This window comes from Desmodus rotundus, chromosome 9 (genome assembly GCF_022682495.2).
Source record: "Desmodus rotundus isolate HL8 chromosome 9, HLdesRot8A.1, whole genome shotgun sequence".
Classification (NCBI taxonomy): Eukaryota; Metazoa; Chordata; class Mammalia; order Chiroptera; family Phyllostomidae; genus Desmodus; species Desmodus rotundus.
In genome coordinates, this window is record NC_071395.1 from 68,184,764 (window position 1) to 68,199,695 (window position 14,932).

A 14,932-nucleotide genomic window follows, 5' to 3' on the forward strand; every position below is an offset into this window, starting at 1 on the left:
ATGCAAATAGAAAATATCAGATGTCAGGGTAGGTAGGTAGTGTTTCAGGAAATTTTTGTTCCAAACAGTAAAAGCATATTCTTACTGTGGGTAGCAGGCAAAAAAGTTTGAAGATACTACTTTAGAGGTTGTTGTTAATAGTAGGAATTTTGTTTTAATAGACTTTATTTTTTAGAGCAGTTTTATGTTCACAGCAAAATTGAGTGGAAGGTGCAGAGATTTTTCCACACACTCCCTTGCAGTAGGATTCTATTTGTGGTATATAGCTCACTATACCCTTCATTCATTCTTTCTTCTCCCTTCGTCCCATCTGCTGACATGGCCCACTACAGCTTACCTGGAACCAGACTGTACAGAATCTACCAAGCCAGCCGGCCTTGATAAGGGAAACTCATGCCATTGTAGGTCTTAGGGAAGGATATGTGGAAAGAGGTTGAGGAAAGGGGAATGTGCAGAGAAGTCTGGGAGAGAACTGCTAGAGGAGAGGAGCCCTGTGGGAAGTTGATGTAGGAGTCCAGGGGTGCAGGGATGACACCCTGGACTCTTGGGAAGCAACAGTGAAAAGATGGAACAGGACTGGTTCAGTCTAAAAGATACAGCAGTTTTGGACTCAGACTGGGGTTCAAAGGTCAGAGGGCAGGGAGCATATATACGCTGTTGTATTTGACCACATGGAGCACAGCTCCTCCTTAGAACAGGCCAGAGGAGGAGTAATCCTCAAAAAGCCACATACTCATATCTCTAATCAAAATCCCAAGGAATTAAAAAAATTGTTTGGAAAAATGATTCGTAAGTAGTTATCTGGAATAATACTGCAAGAATAGTAAAAAGTATTGAAAGAAGAATGTGTCTTCAATATTAAATGTGTAAAGGTTAAGAGTCTGTCATTTAAAATAGGTAAAATCATTAAAATAATGGGATAACGATGTACAGATAGACTCACAGACTAATGGAACAGAAAGGGCGGGTTAGGGGGAGAAGCTGGTCTACATGGGAACCTCACACATGATGAAGGAAGAGCCACAGAAGCCCACGGGGCGAGCTGGTCTTCGGTCAGGAGTAAAGGCTCTCAGGGAAAAGGAATTGGTGTAAGTTTGAGGTATGTCATATACCAGAATAAGTTGGAAATGGATGAAAAAGATAAAATATGAAAATAATGAAGAAGAAAAATGGGTGAATATTTGACTTGTGTCTGGATGAGGAAGGTTTTTATAAGCAATGGAAAGAATCATTAAGGAAATGATTAATAGACTTCAGTATATTTAAAAAGAAAAAAACCCACAACTTCTATACATGAAAATAACCCCAAACAAAATGTAGATAACCAAATTGGTAAAAAAACATTTTCATGAACTTGACAGATAAATGATTGTTTTTCTTAGTGTAGAGTTAATGAAATTGATAAGAAAAAAATGACTCTCCCAATTAATGGACATATGAAAAATAGCTCATAAATGTGAAAAAATTCATCCTTTTAAAATTAAAACTTATAACAATGAAAAATACGGTCTAAATGGGAAATATTTTTAAAATAGTCAAAACTTATGTACCGAACACTGTTCTTTGCTCTGCCCAGCTTCTCACAGCAGAGATGGATGGCGTAGCCATTCTGGGAGGCATTTTGCCTGATGTCAGGAATCCTCATGATAACATTTATGCCTGTTGACATAGTGATTCCACTTCAAGGAAACTGCCAGGTATTGATCAGCAATGTGGGTGAAAATATATGAAGGAAAATGCTCATCACAGCGTTATTTATAGTAGCAAAAACACAACAAATAACAGATTTCCATAATAGGAAAACTCTTAAATAAATTATATTTTTATTATTATGTGTTTATTGTGACATCTCCACGAAGAATCATTATTCAGCTTTTTAAAATGATATTTATAAGGCCTTCTTTAAAGACAAGGGAAAGTACCTTTGTCATTTGAGAAGAATATGTCCTAAGCCCTAAGACTTTGTGAGTTAACAAGTTCAGGTCTACTTTTCGAGCACATTCCTGGGTCTCTAGCAGGTAATTTGAAAGACACTAGCATAGGAAAGAGAAAGGTAAATAGCTTCATTAGATCTACAGAAATAGAGTGATTTATAAAAGCAGAAAATAAATCCCATCACCAAAATAAAATTTTTACTATATGTGTCATTAACTTGTAATAACCAAAAACCTGTTATGATGAGAAAAATAAAATGTTAAATGTTATGTGAGTTAATGAAGCACAAGTGAATGCTGGATTCCAGTATAGATTTACTTTTATGCTGCAGCTGCACTGTACATTAAAACCATAGTAAAATGACACATCGATGCAGTGCATGAATTTCTGGGTTACTTGTGAAGGGGAGAAGCCATGTGAAATTGACAAGGACCACCTGTACAATTTAAGTGCTACAAAGCCAGATGTACCACATGTCACGTATGTCAGGTAAAAGCACATACATTCAAATGTATTGGTTAAATAAATGCGGAGGGAAATGTATACTCATAGTTGTTAACTCTGGGTGTATGATTGAGGTTGGTTTGGTTATCTTCTATATATTTCTCAAACTATATTTATTGATCATATTTTTATAAATAATCAGATAAAAGCCAGTCATTTTTTTTAAAGTAGCACTCTGATATAGTACACTTGTTTTTCCTGGGTCTTAATAATTGCATGTAAAAATAGAGCTACCATATGACCCAGCAATTCCATTTCTAGGTATCTATCTGAAGAAAATGAAAACACTAATTTGAAAAGATATATGCACCCCCACATTCATTTCAGCCTTGTTTACCACAGCCAAGACGTGGAGGCAGCCCTGGTTTCCGTCCACAGGTGTAGGGGTAAGAAGAGGTGGACACACACACACACCATGCGATATGACTCAGACATGACAAGGAATGAGCTCTTGCCATTTGCAGCAACATGGGTGGATCTAGAGAGTATTATGCTAAGTAATGTAAGTCAGAAGGACAAATACCATATGATTTTACTTACATACAGAATCTAAAAATAACCAAAACAAACAAAATAAAACAGAAACAGACATGGGTACAGAAAACAAACTAATGGTTGCCAGAGGCGAGGGGATCTGGGGAAGTGGGGGAAAGGGGGGAAGGGGATTAGAAAGTACAAACTTGGAATTAAGTCCCAGGGGTGTAAAGTACAGCATAGGGAATAATTAATATCACAGTAACTTTGTACTAAACTTACTGTGGTGACCACTTTGTAAGGTATATAACTGTTGAATCGTTGTGTTATACACCTAAAACTAATATAATACTGCATGTCTTTTTTTAAAAAGTGATTTTTAAAAAAATGCATGCTGCTTACATGGGGGAGGGGCGGTCTTCAGTACCCTCTGTGAGCCCCGCTCCACATCAGACATCCTCCTTGTTCTCCTCCATCAGAGCTGAGTCCCTCAGTACCAAGTGACGCGAGTGCTGGGAGCTCATAGGGGATGATGTTTTTCTCCCCCCACTCCCCTCACTGATACCCTCTTGGTAAAAAATTAATGTCTTATGATTGCCCTTTTTTGACATGGGAGTTAGAAAATACGGCATACCACTTATTGAACTGTTTTAAATTTTTCTTCTTTCAGGAGAGAGACAGGAGAGTGACAAAGAGAACCTGAACTTGGAAAATCATAGGGACCAGGAACCTTCAGATGCCTGCTGTCATGCCTGGGAAGAGGCACCTTCTCAAGCTGTCTTGAGTGGCTGCTTCACTGAGGATGAGCTGAGACGCTTTGGAGGAGGAGAGGTTGTCCCTGAGGCTCAGGAAATCTTCCAGGGTGTGGGGGTCGGGGGACAGCTCTTTCCTCCAGAAAGGACTTCTGGAAAACAGCTGGGTCACCATCTGCCCAGCCCTCCTCTGGGACAGCGGTTTGTACTGGGGCTTGAGCAGAAGAGAGTGGCCTCCCCCAAGGGGCAGCCGAGGGCCCCCATGGCCCAGAAACTCCCCACCTGCAGGGAGTGTGGGAAAACCTTTTACAGGAATTCCCAGCTGGTTTTCCACCAAAGAACTCACACTGGAGAGACCTACTTCCAGTGCCCCACCTGCAAAAAGGCCTTCCTGCGGAGTTCCGACTTCGTGAAACACCAGCGAATTCACACAGGAGAGAAGCCCTGTAAATGTGATCACTGTGGGAAGGGCTTCAGTGACTTCTCAGGGCTTCGTCACCATGAGAAAATACACACAGGAGAGAAGCCCTACACATGTCCCACCTGTGGGAAGAGTTTTATTCAAAGATCGAACTTTAATAGACATCAAAGGGTGCACACAGGAGAGAAGCCTTACAAATGTTCCTGCTGCGGGAAAAGCTTCAGCTGGAGCTCGAGCCTGGATAAACATCAAAGGTCCCACTTGGGAAAGAAGCCCTTGCAAGCCACGCCCTCTCAGCCGTCTTGTCCGTTTAAAAACAGTCAGCTCCATCAGGACAAATTACATCTCGTAGAGCAGGGGTCCCCAACCCCCAGGCCATAGACAGGTTCTGGTCTGTGGCCTATCGGGAACCCCACTGCCAGCAAAGCTCGCCTGAGCTCTGCCTCCTGTCTCTGCCTCTCCTGCCCCACAACAGCAGCGAGTGAGCAGTGGGTGAGAGAGCCAGCAACTGAACTCCAGCTCCCCACCCAGTCCCTTCTCCCGTGAAGCCAGTTCTGGGTAGCAAAAAGGTTGGGGACCTCTTTTGTGTGAATTGGAGAAGAGAGTACCCGAACATGGTTTTGGACTCAAGAAGATAGATATATTGACCTGTGGGTTGGATTTCACGCTGGTTTAATTTATTGTAGGAAAAGAATAGTCTTTGTCTTTCACTTCATCTGTTGTTTGGGGAGAGATGGGAGAAAACGATTGCTTGGAGATCCTGTTCCAGAAGTGCTGCCTGGGAAGAGTGTCACTGGGTGAGCCACAACTGCTGCTTGCCGGAAGACTCTTGGATCAGCCCTCTCACACCGGGGTTCTAGAGCAGACCCCCTGCTACAGAAGGGGACACAGAGGGCCGATGGCTCACACATGTTCTTTGTCATGGTGCTGCAAAGTTAATGTCATGTCCCCTGTTTTAAATAAACTTAGTAGAGTCACTCCTGCCTTATTTGTGTCTGAAGTGCTCATGAAGTATTGATTGTAACTCAAAGTACATTTTCTCCTAGAAGACCCTAAATGGTAGTTGAGCTCCTAGATCATCCCACACAAAGCTGTCAAGTTTATCAGCTAGCCTGGTGCTCAGGTGTGAGAATTTGGCCAGTGCATTCTTGGCCCTGGTGTCCGCTTCCCAGGCCCACCTGCCACTTCTAGCACACCTCAAGCTGCCCTTCTTTATCCTGGTATCCCATGTAGGCTATCATTTTTGCCAAAGTGTTCTGTGCTTTAAAATTATCTTTATTATTTCATTTTGTAGGTGTTAGGAAGAAATCAATAGTATTGAGCTAATTTATAGTACTATCTAGAGGTTTATTAACACATATATCTAACCTGCACATCGTCCTTGTCTTCAAAAGTTACATGCCCCGAAGTGTCCTGCCCTCCTAAACTAAGACTCTACCTTCCTGCCTGCTCTTACTTTACTGGTGTTCTTGGTGATGGAGGAGGATGGTGCTAATGAGGAGGACTGAGCTGAAAAGGTTAACCTCTAGGCAAGAAACTGCTAGTTGTTCCTGGATTCGAGAGACATTTGTTACATGTGGTGTCATGTAACAGTGCCAGGGCTTCAGTGTTTGTGGCTTGTTTCTCTTTGGCTCCTCAGGATCATTTATGACTGTGACTCTTAGATCCTGGACCAGACACAGTTGAAGAATGAATCACTTTACTAGGAAAGGTTCACAGTTATGAAGTGCCTCTCTCCTCCTAGGTCTACCCTCTTCCAGCTCAGCCCCACTTTAGGCTCTTCCCTCCAAGTTCTCTAAAAGAATTCCACAGAATCATGAGTGCTTATGATTGCTTATCTTTTTATGTGTCTATGGTCACCCCTCCTCCACTTGTCCCTCAGGCAGTCTCCCTCAGCTCCGTTCTCTCAGTGGCTCTGCAGGAAGCTAGATTTGGAGAAGCAAAGCTACTCCAGCTAGAACCCACTTAGATGGGTTCTCCTTAGTCTTCAGGTTGAAAGTCCACACGAAGGTGGGTCCCCGCTGACAAGTCTTGTACACAGGACAAGGATAGACGCTGCGGCAATCTTGCTTCTCTGCAGGGAGGGCCTTGATGAACATCACAGGCATGGGGGGTGTCAGGTCCTTTAGCTTTGCCTCTGTAATGACGCCAGCCTGAGGATGACAACACGAGAAGAACCATGTTAGACCTGGAACTCAGCCCACCGGCCTTCTCCAGGGAGAAGCTCCAGGAGACGAGACTGGGGAGGGCTGTCTGGCCTTCTGTCTAGCCCCTTGCTGGCTCTTCAACAACCAATGGCGGGATTCGTCTCACACTGTTTTCTGGCCTAAGTCACTGTTTAAGTGAGAGGACCAAAAGCCGATACTTTTCATATACAAATTAATCCTTTTGAAGCTTGAGTCTCTCCAAGTTTTATTTTTGGATTCATTCATTTCATAAGCATATTGAATGTAACTATTTGCCCATTGTGCTTGGTGCTGGGGATTTAAAGATGAGTATGACAGAGTTATCAGCAAATGCTTTGGATTTGCGTTAAGTCCCATTCCAGTTTCTTATTTGACCTCATGTGCCCTCTAGAGCAGAGGAAGCTATGCTCCCTCTTTACTCATGGAATAGGGGCCTGGCCTTTCTGTAGCTTTCCGGTTGGGGCCTCCTATGGTTTTCTCAGATGTGTCAGTAGAGCAGTCTAGGGCAGTTTTTCCAATAGATCCTGAGAATGTTCTGATCCTTACCAAACAAGCCTGGGGAATGGGCTCCCACACCTTGGACTGGAAGCTTTACAGCGCACACTAGCGCACTGAAGACAAGCAGAAGCCCTAGCAGTAAAGGGAACAGTTTAACTTCTAACCTGGTGTTGCCCAAACTTAGCTGACAGCAGGACACTTTCTTTGCCATCTACTCCATTCCCGATGCACAAGTGCTTTATGGAACATACTTGGGGAAACACTGACCCCGAGTGACTTGAAGATGCCTTGCCTTGTCCAGGTGACTCTGAGCCCCTTCTGCTTTGAATAGAGGTTGGTTTACTTTCTGTGAAATGTATTTAAAGGTGAGGATGTACCTCTTCAGTTCTGAGTAGCAGAACTAAGGGAAACCCCTCTCCCCTCCCCCACAACTGAGTGTTTATGGCAGAGAGTAGGAGCAAGGGTAGAACTTTTTTTCTCCACAGACTATAAAACCAACTCTTTTAAAATGTGCAATTTAATGCTTTTAATATTTAATCATCATTTTGTCATTCCAGAACATTTTCCTCCCCCCAAGAGAAACTAACCATTAGCAGTCCCCATTAGTCATAGGGTGTGACATCTCTGGTTATTATGGTTGGAATCTCTATTTGGATGGCATGTTTGTTCTGTCTGTTTACTTTCAGCCTATTTGTATGTTTGAATCTAAAGTGTATGTCTTGACCTGGTTGGTGTGGTTCAGTGGACTGAGTGCCAGCCTGCAAACCAAAGGGTTACTGGTTTGATTCCCAGTCAAGGCACATGCCTGGGTTGCGGGCCAGGTCCCCAGTAAGGGATGTGTGAGAGGCAACCACACATTGATGTTTCTCTCCTTCTCTTTCTTCCTCCCTTCTCTTCTCTCTAAAAATAAGTAAATAATATATTTAAAAAATAAAGTGCATGTCTTATAAGAGCACACAGTTGGATCATTTAAAACACCCACTCTGCCATTCTTTGCCTTTTAGTGTTTAACCCATTTGCATCAGTGTGATTACTGACAAGGCAAGACTGACGTCTGTCGTTTTGCTCCCTGTTTTCTATGCACCATGTCTTTTTGTTGCTTTGTTCCTCGTCATTGCCTTCTTTTGCATTAAATAGATACACAGTGGTGTAATATTTTAATTCCCTTGTTATTTCTTTTATTATGCTTTAAAATTATTTTTGTAGTGGTTTACGAATTAACATCTTAATTTATAAAACTCTGTTCCAGATGAATACCAACTTGATTTCAGTGGTATACAAAAATCTTTACTGCTATACAGTTCCAGTCCTTCCCTTCTTGTGCTTAGGGACTTGTACTGTTTTCATCATACAAATTACATCTTTATACATTTGATGCCGATCAACATAGATATGTAAGTATTGCTTTAGGCAGTTATCCTTTAGATCAGGTACAAGAAAAAAGTTGCAAGCAAAAGCTCATTTATATTGTCTTTTATATTTGCATATGTAATTACCTTTACTGGTACTCTATTTCTTCATGTAACTGGAGTTACTATCTAGGGTCTATTCACTTCATCCTGAAGGACTCCCTTTTGTATTTATGGTAGGGCTGGTCTGCTAGTAATGAATTGTCTCTGTCACTTAAAAAAAAAATCTGGGACTGTCTTAATTTTTCCTTCATTTTTGAAAGATAGTTTTGCCGGATGTAGAGTTCTTGGCTGACGGTCTTTTTCTTTCAGCACTATGACGACATAATTCTACCACCTTCTTGCCTTCATGGTTTCTTATGAGAAATCAGCTCTTGTAAGCGATGGATTGGTTTTGTCTTGCCGCTTTCAAGATTCTCTCTTTGCCTTTATCTTTTCACAGTGACTGTGGCCTGTTGGTTGTCAAGGCTACCAGAGTTTGGGGGAGTAGGGAAGGGAAGGGAATAGGGCAAGTTAGAAGGCCACAAAGCTTGCTCTTCTTACTGAGACTCAGCTATTTTCCTTCAATAAGTGCTCATTGGATTGCTGAAAGCCTTTGGTTAATTTCCATGGTTCTGAAAATGTTGATTTTAACAGTGTTTTTCGCCAATGTTCTCACCGTTTTATGGATGAGAGAACTTTTGGACATCTTTACTCTTACATTTTCGCTGAAATCTTTCTGGAATAGACACTGTAAGAACAAGAGCTTTTGGTAGGCAGGTATTGCTTTTTTAGAAAGTTTTTCTTATTAGTACTTAGAAACAAGGTAATGAAAAATTGGAGGTAGGTGATTGGAGTCATATCCTCTAGCCCCACACAGTAGCACTGCTCTTCCTTTTGAGCTTCTTTCCTACCTTTCTGTTCTCCTGTTTTGGTGTTTTTGGTGCCCGAGTTCTGGTTCTCCCTGAACTGCTCTACCCTCAATACACTCCATGTGTGGTCTCTCCTGGAGACTCTTATACAAAAGTCCAGGCAGAGGTTTAGGCTGCTTAAAAACGTGTCCCACTTTACTGTCCTTTCTGTTGGCTCTTTGTTGGTTTCCTGGGACTGCCAGAACAAACTTGGTGGCTTAGTACAACAGAAATGTTTTCCCTCAAGTTCTGAGGCCAGAATTTTAAAATCAAGGCATAGGCAGGGTTGGTTCCTTCTGGTGGCTCTGAGGCAGAAAATGTCCCATGCCTCTTCCTAGCTCCTGGTGGCTGCTGGCAATCCTTGGCATTTGCTGGGTGGCAGGTGCACCGCTCCAACCTCTGCCTCCATCTGCCTGGGACGTTCTCTTCTATGTCTCCAGCATGGCCTTCTTATAAGGAGGACTTAGGTACTACTCTCACAGGACCCTATTTCCAAATAAGGTCACCTTCTGAGGTTCTGGGTGGATGTGAATTTTGGAAAGACACTATTCAACCCTGTACAGCTGAACATGTATATTTTCATGGCCTTCTAGGATATTCTAACAGTTGTTCCCCATTAGCTTGATACTGACTGCTAGGAATCGTTTAGTGTCACTTGCCAAGTGAGACATTTCACTAAGAACTCCTTCCAAGTCATATGTGTAGCAAAGGTAAATTTGTTCTAGAGTTATCCATTTTTGTTCATGTCATTTATCCCAGCCATCCGTGCTTGTTTGCCAGTTTTCTATCCACTATAAATATCTCAAATCTTACGTTGACTCAAATTTTTATTTAGTGTTTGGTAAGGAATCCATTCAAAAAATGTCACTTTAAATGACATCTACTGGCTCCCCTTTGCTGAAGGGATTCCTGCTCTCCTGCAGTCATGAATGAGGGAAGTGTGGCCCAGGGAGGTGAAATGGCATACCCAGGTCACACACACAGGGGTGGCTGACTCTAGCACTTTCTGAGCACTCCCTGGGTGCCAGGTGCTATTCTAAGTTAGTTGTGCATAGTGGCTTAGTTCATTTTTAACAGGAACTGCATTGTCCCACAAAACAGTTGAGTGAACTAAGCTTTGGAGAAATAGAATGATATCTCAAGGTCACAGCATTAATAAGTGATGCTGCTTGGAGTCAGATCCAGCAAGTCTGGTTCCAGAGCTATTGCTTTAACCACTCTACTCACTCTGCCAAGCCTGGGCTCTTGGCACTATCCCTAGTTACATAAAAATGGCTTGTCAGCCTCCAGGAAAGATGACCTCAGTCAAAAGGTTCAGAGATATCCCTTTTAGTAATCACATTATGGGAGGCGGCCTGTATTTAGTCAGCCCACAGATGGACTTACCTGTGCATCCCATCGGGCACCTTCCATGAAGAGGCCATGGATGTAGACCCCTTCCCGAGGGGGGCTTCTGAACTCCTCTCTGTTCTTCTTTGTCACATCACACTGCAGGGCCATCTGGTCTAGTGGCCACTCGTTCTTGCGGGCCATGGACTGCATTATGGCAGTCAGGAAGGACTGGGGGTTGAAGAAGCCTGTCAGCCACACAGTGGAAGGCATTGCGAAGTCACCTGTCCAAGCCTCCAGCTCCTTGATTCGGCTGAGGAGGTCCAGAAACCAGACAGCCAGGCCTGCCGTGGAAGGGTAGGCTCTCCTGGCCCAGGGTTCCGGTACTGCATCAAGGTATAGGTTGTTCTGTAGGTTCTCCATGTCCCCGGTCATGGTCAGCTCCCCCTGAAGACAAAGAAGGAGAGGAGAAAGTGAGGGGGCAGCAAGTCCCTGCAAACAACCAGCCTCAGGGACTTCTTGCTCCCGGCCCTCAGGAGGTCAGGGGATGACTCTAGGGGCAGTTACATGACTGTCCTGTCTAGTCCTTGATTAGCAGGGTTTGTCTCAGAGAGGCTGGTCCTTTAACACTCCCCCTTCTCCAGTGATATCAGAGTCTACCCCTGTCTGCTGGTGGAAGTAGACTGGTCCACTACGGACCTCAGACCTCCTGGGGGTTCCATGCTGATTCAACGCTGCCCCAGAACTTGAACTCCATGACTCTCCTCTGGTCTTGGCAGCGACCTTGCAGGCTTTCGCATGCAGCTTAGAAACACAAGCTTACAAAGTTTAGTTTAAAGGTGGTTTTCAATGAAAACCTTTCTGTACAAATTTCATATAGCCATTAGAAGAGAGTTCCTTAAAGCTGTCTGGTTTGGTTTCTGAAGGAAATCCTTGATTTGGGGGAATATAGATCCTCTGGGCTTTGCCTTCTTGTGCTTATGAGGAATACTTGCTTCTCATTCTCTTTTCTCATAATGTCTTTGGCATTGGACTTATTCTGCCTGGAAACAATTTTGCTGGGAAGTGTTCCCTCTGCTTCTTACTTAAATTAAACTTTTTATTTTGAGAGAGTTGTAGATATACATGCAGTTGTAAGAAATAATACAGAGTTTCCCCCAATAGTGACATCTTACAAAACTTGCAGCACAGTATGACAAAGAGGATGATATTGATACAGTCAAGACAAACTATTTACATCACCACAAAGATTTCTTGTACAGTCACTCCACTTTTATCCTGTCTCATCCTTTCTGTAACCCCTAGTTTAGTAACCACTGATCTAGTCTATTTCTGTAATTTTGTCATTTTAGGAAATCTCTATAAATGGAATCACAGAGTTTGAAACCTTTTGGGATTGCCTTTTTTCACTCAGCAGAAGTCTCTGAAAATCCATCCAGGTTTTTGGATATGCCAAATAGTGCATTCCTTTCTATTACTGAGTAGTGCCCCATGGCATGTGTGGCAGGCAGAATGACAGCCCCTCCCAGCTTCTTTATCCTGTTTTGGGTGTCTATCCCTCCACCAGTACCACACAGTATTAATCACTGTACCTATATAATAAGTCTTGAAATCAGGTAAACTACTATTTCCCACTTTATTCTTTTTCAAAATTGTTTTCATTCTTTTAGTTCCTTTGTTTTTATACATAAATTTTAGAACAATTGCCTCAGGATCTAGAAAAGGTCCTTACTGGGTTTTTAATGGAAATTATATTAAACCTGCATATCAGTTTGAGTAGAATTGACAACTTTACTGTTGTCTTCCAATCCATGAACAGTATATGGCCCTCCATTTATGTATACATTCTTTGCTTCTTCTTACCAGTGTTTTATAATTTTTAGCATGGAAGTGCTGTATTTGTTAGTTTTACATATAAATATTTCAATTTTTGAGTGGTTAAATCGTATTTTAAATTTTGGTGTCCATGTTTTTATTGCTTGTATATAGAAATGTTATTACTTTTGTGTATTTATCTTGTATCCTGTGACATTTTTTTTAGTACTTTAATAATGATATTTCTCCATTGTCTTCTGCTTGCATAGCTTTCTACAAAATGTCTGCTGTCTTTTTTTTTTCTTTTGCTCCTTTTTATACACTTTTTATTTTTTCCTCTGGCTGCCTTTAAGATTTTTCTTTACCCTTGGGTTTCAAAAACCTAATTATGAGGTACCTTTACATAGATTTCATTAGGCTTATTGTGTGGGGTTTGTTGTGCTTATGGGTTCATAGTTTTTATTAAATTTGCAGAAATGCAGCCCTTAATTCTTCAAATACTTTTTTTCTGTCCACCTTACCCCTTCCCCAACTCTTTCTTCCTAGGATTCCAATTGCACATATGTTAGATGACTTGACATCATTCCATAGGTCACTGATGCTCACTGTTCTTAATTGCAGTCTTACCCTTTCCCTCATTTGGATAGTTTCATTGCTCTATTTTCATGGTTACTGATCTTTTCTTCTGCAGTATCTAATTATTTGTTAACCATCCAAAGGTTTTTTTTTTTTTTTTTCATTTCATATAATGTATTTCTCATCTCCATATATTTCACTGGGTCTTTTTTTTAATATCTTCCTTTTTCATTTCATAATGTTATTTTCTTCTACCTTCTTGAATGTATAGGGCAAACTTATAATAGTTGTCTTATCATCCTTGTCTACTAATTCCATTATCCCTGCCATTTCTGGCTCCATTTTGGTGGATCAACTTTTCTCCTGGCAATAGACCATATAGTCCTGTTTCATTACATGCCTGTAATTTGTTTATTTTATATCAAATCCTGTGATTTTTACATAAATGAGTGCTGGACTTTGTTGCATTCTTTTAAAGGGTGCTGAAATTTATTTATTTATTTATTTAGCCTGTAATTAATTCACTTGAAATCAATGGATCTGTCAGAAGCTTGCATTTCAGCTTTGTGTGTGTTGGTGGTGGGTGGAGGGGAGGGTCTGGACCAGTCTAGGTCCAATTTAGTCTCACTACTGAGAATTCCATCTGATACCATCTGTTTTGTGAGTTTTTTCTACTCTGCTGAGTGGGAATACAATCTATTCTCTGCTTTGTGTGAGCTCTGATAATTGTCCTCACTGCCCTTTTCTGGTTTTCTTCCCCAGCTTTGGGTAGTTTTGTCTCTCTCGTGTGCAGAGCAGTAGCCAGCCGAAGTCTCAGGGGATGCATCTGCAGATCTCTGGAGCTCGCTCTCTGTGTGTACAGCTCACACCTCAGGTATTCGATCCGCACACTCTGCCTTGGTGACCTGGGCACTGTGGTCTCTCCAATTCAGCAGAACTGTGGGGTTCTCCCTGAAACTTCCTCCACACAGTTAGTTTTTGCAATGAGGAGCTCATTCAAAGGAGGCAAACCCTTCTTGTTTCTTTTTTTTCAAGTATCACAGTCATGTAGGACTGACAGGACCTATGTTTTTCACATATTATCTGGCTTTCTAGTTAAGGTAAATCTGGTTTGTTGGCCATAAAAAGCAAACCAGAGAAGTCACTTTTAAGCATCATTTCAACACTTCACAGAGGATACTATCAGAACTATAAAATTTCCTTTTGTAATCAGAGTCTTTTTCTGTTTGGGCCAACAAAGAACTCTAAATGTGGAAAAGGAATTATTGAAAAACTTAAAGTCATCAAGAATAATGCAAGCCAAGGTCTTTTAATGGATTATTGTGCATGTGTGTGATTTTCTAAATCCCCGATTTATAAAGACAAGCACATTGAAATCTTCACAGGCTATGGAGTATTTGCAGTGGTGAACAAATTAAACAGAATGACTCATACTGAGGAATGATGGGTGCAGTTGAGCAGCTGACCTCCCTTACGCCTTCCTGCATTACCTTCATACTCAGACCCACAGCAACACAGTGAGGGCTGTACTAAATTTTTTCTCCTAGGAATATAGACCAATTAGAAGAGTCCTACTCTGGCTGGTGTGGCTCAGTTGGTTGGAGAATCATCCCATAGTCTGAAAGGTCATGGATTTGATTCCAGACCAGGGCACATGCCCAGGCTGTGGGTTTAATCCCCAGTTGGGGCATGTACACCAAACCAGCCAATCGATGCTTCTCTCTCATATCAGTGTTTCTCTCCCTCTCTTTCCCTCCCTTCCTCTTTCTCTACAAGCAATGAAAAAAATGTCCTTGGATGGAGATAAAAAAAAAAAAGAGTCCTTGCCTGATGAGTTTATAGTTTAACAGAGGAAGCAGGGTTTATAATTGTGGAAAGGCTTGAGTGATGACTTAAGAGCAGTTTCAAAGAGATGCAGGCATAAGTGTATATTGAACCAGGAACCACACTGGGTCTTTGTATTGTTGAGATTGTGCAAAGTGAACACAATCAGGTGGTATGGTCAGAGAAAGGCTTATAAATAAGACTCATTTCCCAGTGTGTGTTTAAGTTGGGACGGGAGGCTAGGGGATGGCTGTTCCAGACACCTGACACAAGTGAGCTGGGGGCCCGTGTCATGCAGAGAAGGCAGTGGCTGAGCACA

At 42.0% G+C, this 14,932-nt stretch overlaps 2 protein-coding genes across 7 annotated transcripts in view; one reads left to right on the forward strand and one right to left on the reverse strand.

Annotated features, from left to right (window-relative positions):
• The window catches only part of ZNF18 (zinc finger protein 18), a 32,068-nt gene extending 27,428 nt beyond the window's left edge, over window positions 1-4,640 (forward strand). For all 5 annotated transcript variants that reach the window (XM_045198926.3, XM_053910527.2, XM_024565033.4 and 2 more), the window contains one exon: window positions 3,584-4,640. In XM_045198926.3, the coding sequence (XP_045054861.2) occupies window positions 3,584-4,467 (884 nt within the window). In that variant the 3' untranslated portion in view covers window positions 4,468-4,640. The remainder of the gene's footprint in view (window positions 1-3,583) is intronic.
• Window positions 4,641-5,978: 1,338 nt separating this feature from the next.
• DNAH9 (dynein axonemal heavy chain 9) overlaps window positions 5,979-14,932 on the reverse strand; it is a 367,496-nt gene continuing 358,542 nt past the window's right edge. For both annotated transcript variants that reach the window (XM_024564675.4, XM_053910525.2), the window contains 2 exons: window positions 10,456-10,845; window positions 5,979-6,239 (listed from right to left, as the gene is read on the reverse strand). In XM_024564675.4, the coding sequence (XP_024420443.2) occupies window positions 6,012-6,239; window positions 10,456-10,845 (618 nt within the window). In that variant the 3' untranslated portion in view covers window positions 5,979-6,011. The remainder of the gene's footprint in view (window positions 6,240-10,455; window positions 10,846-14,932) is intronic.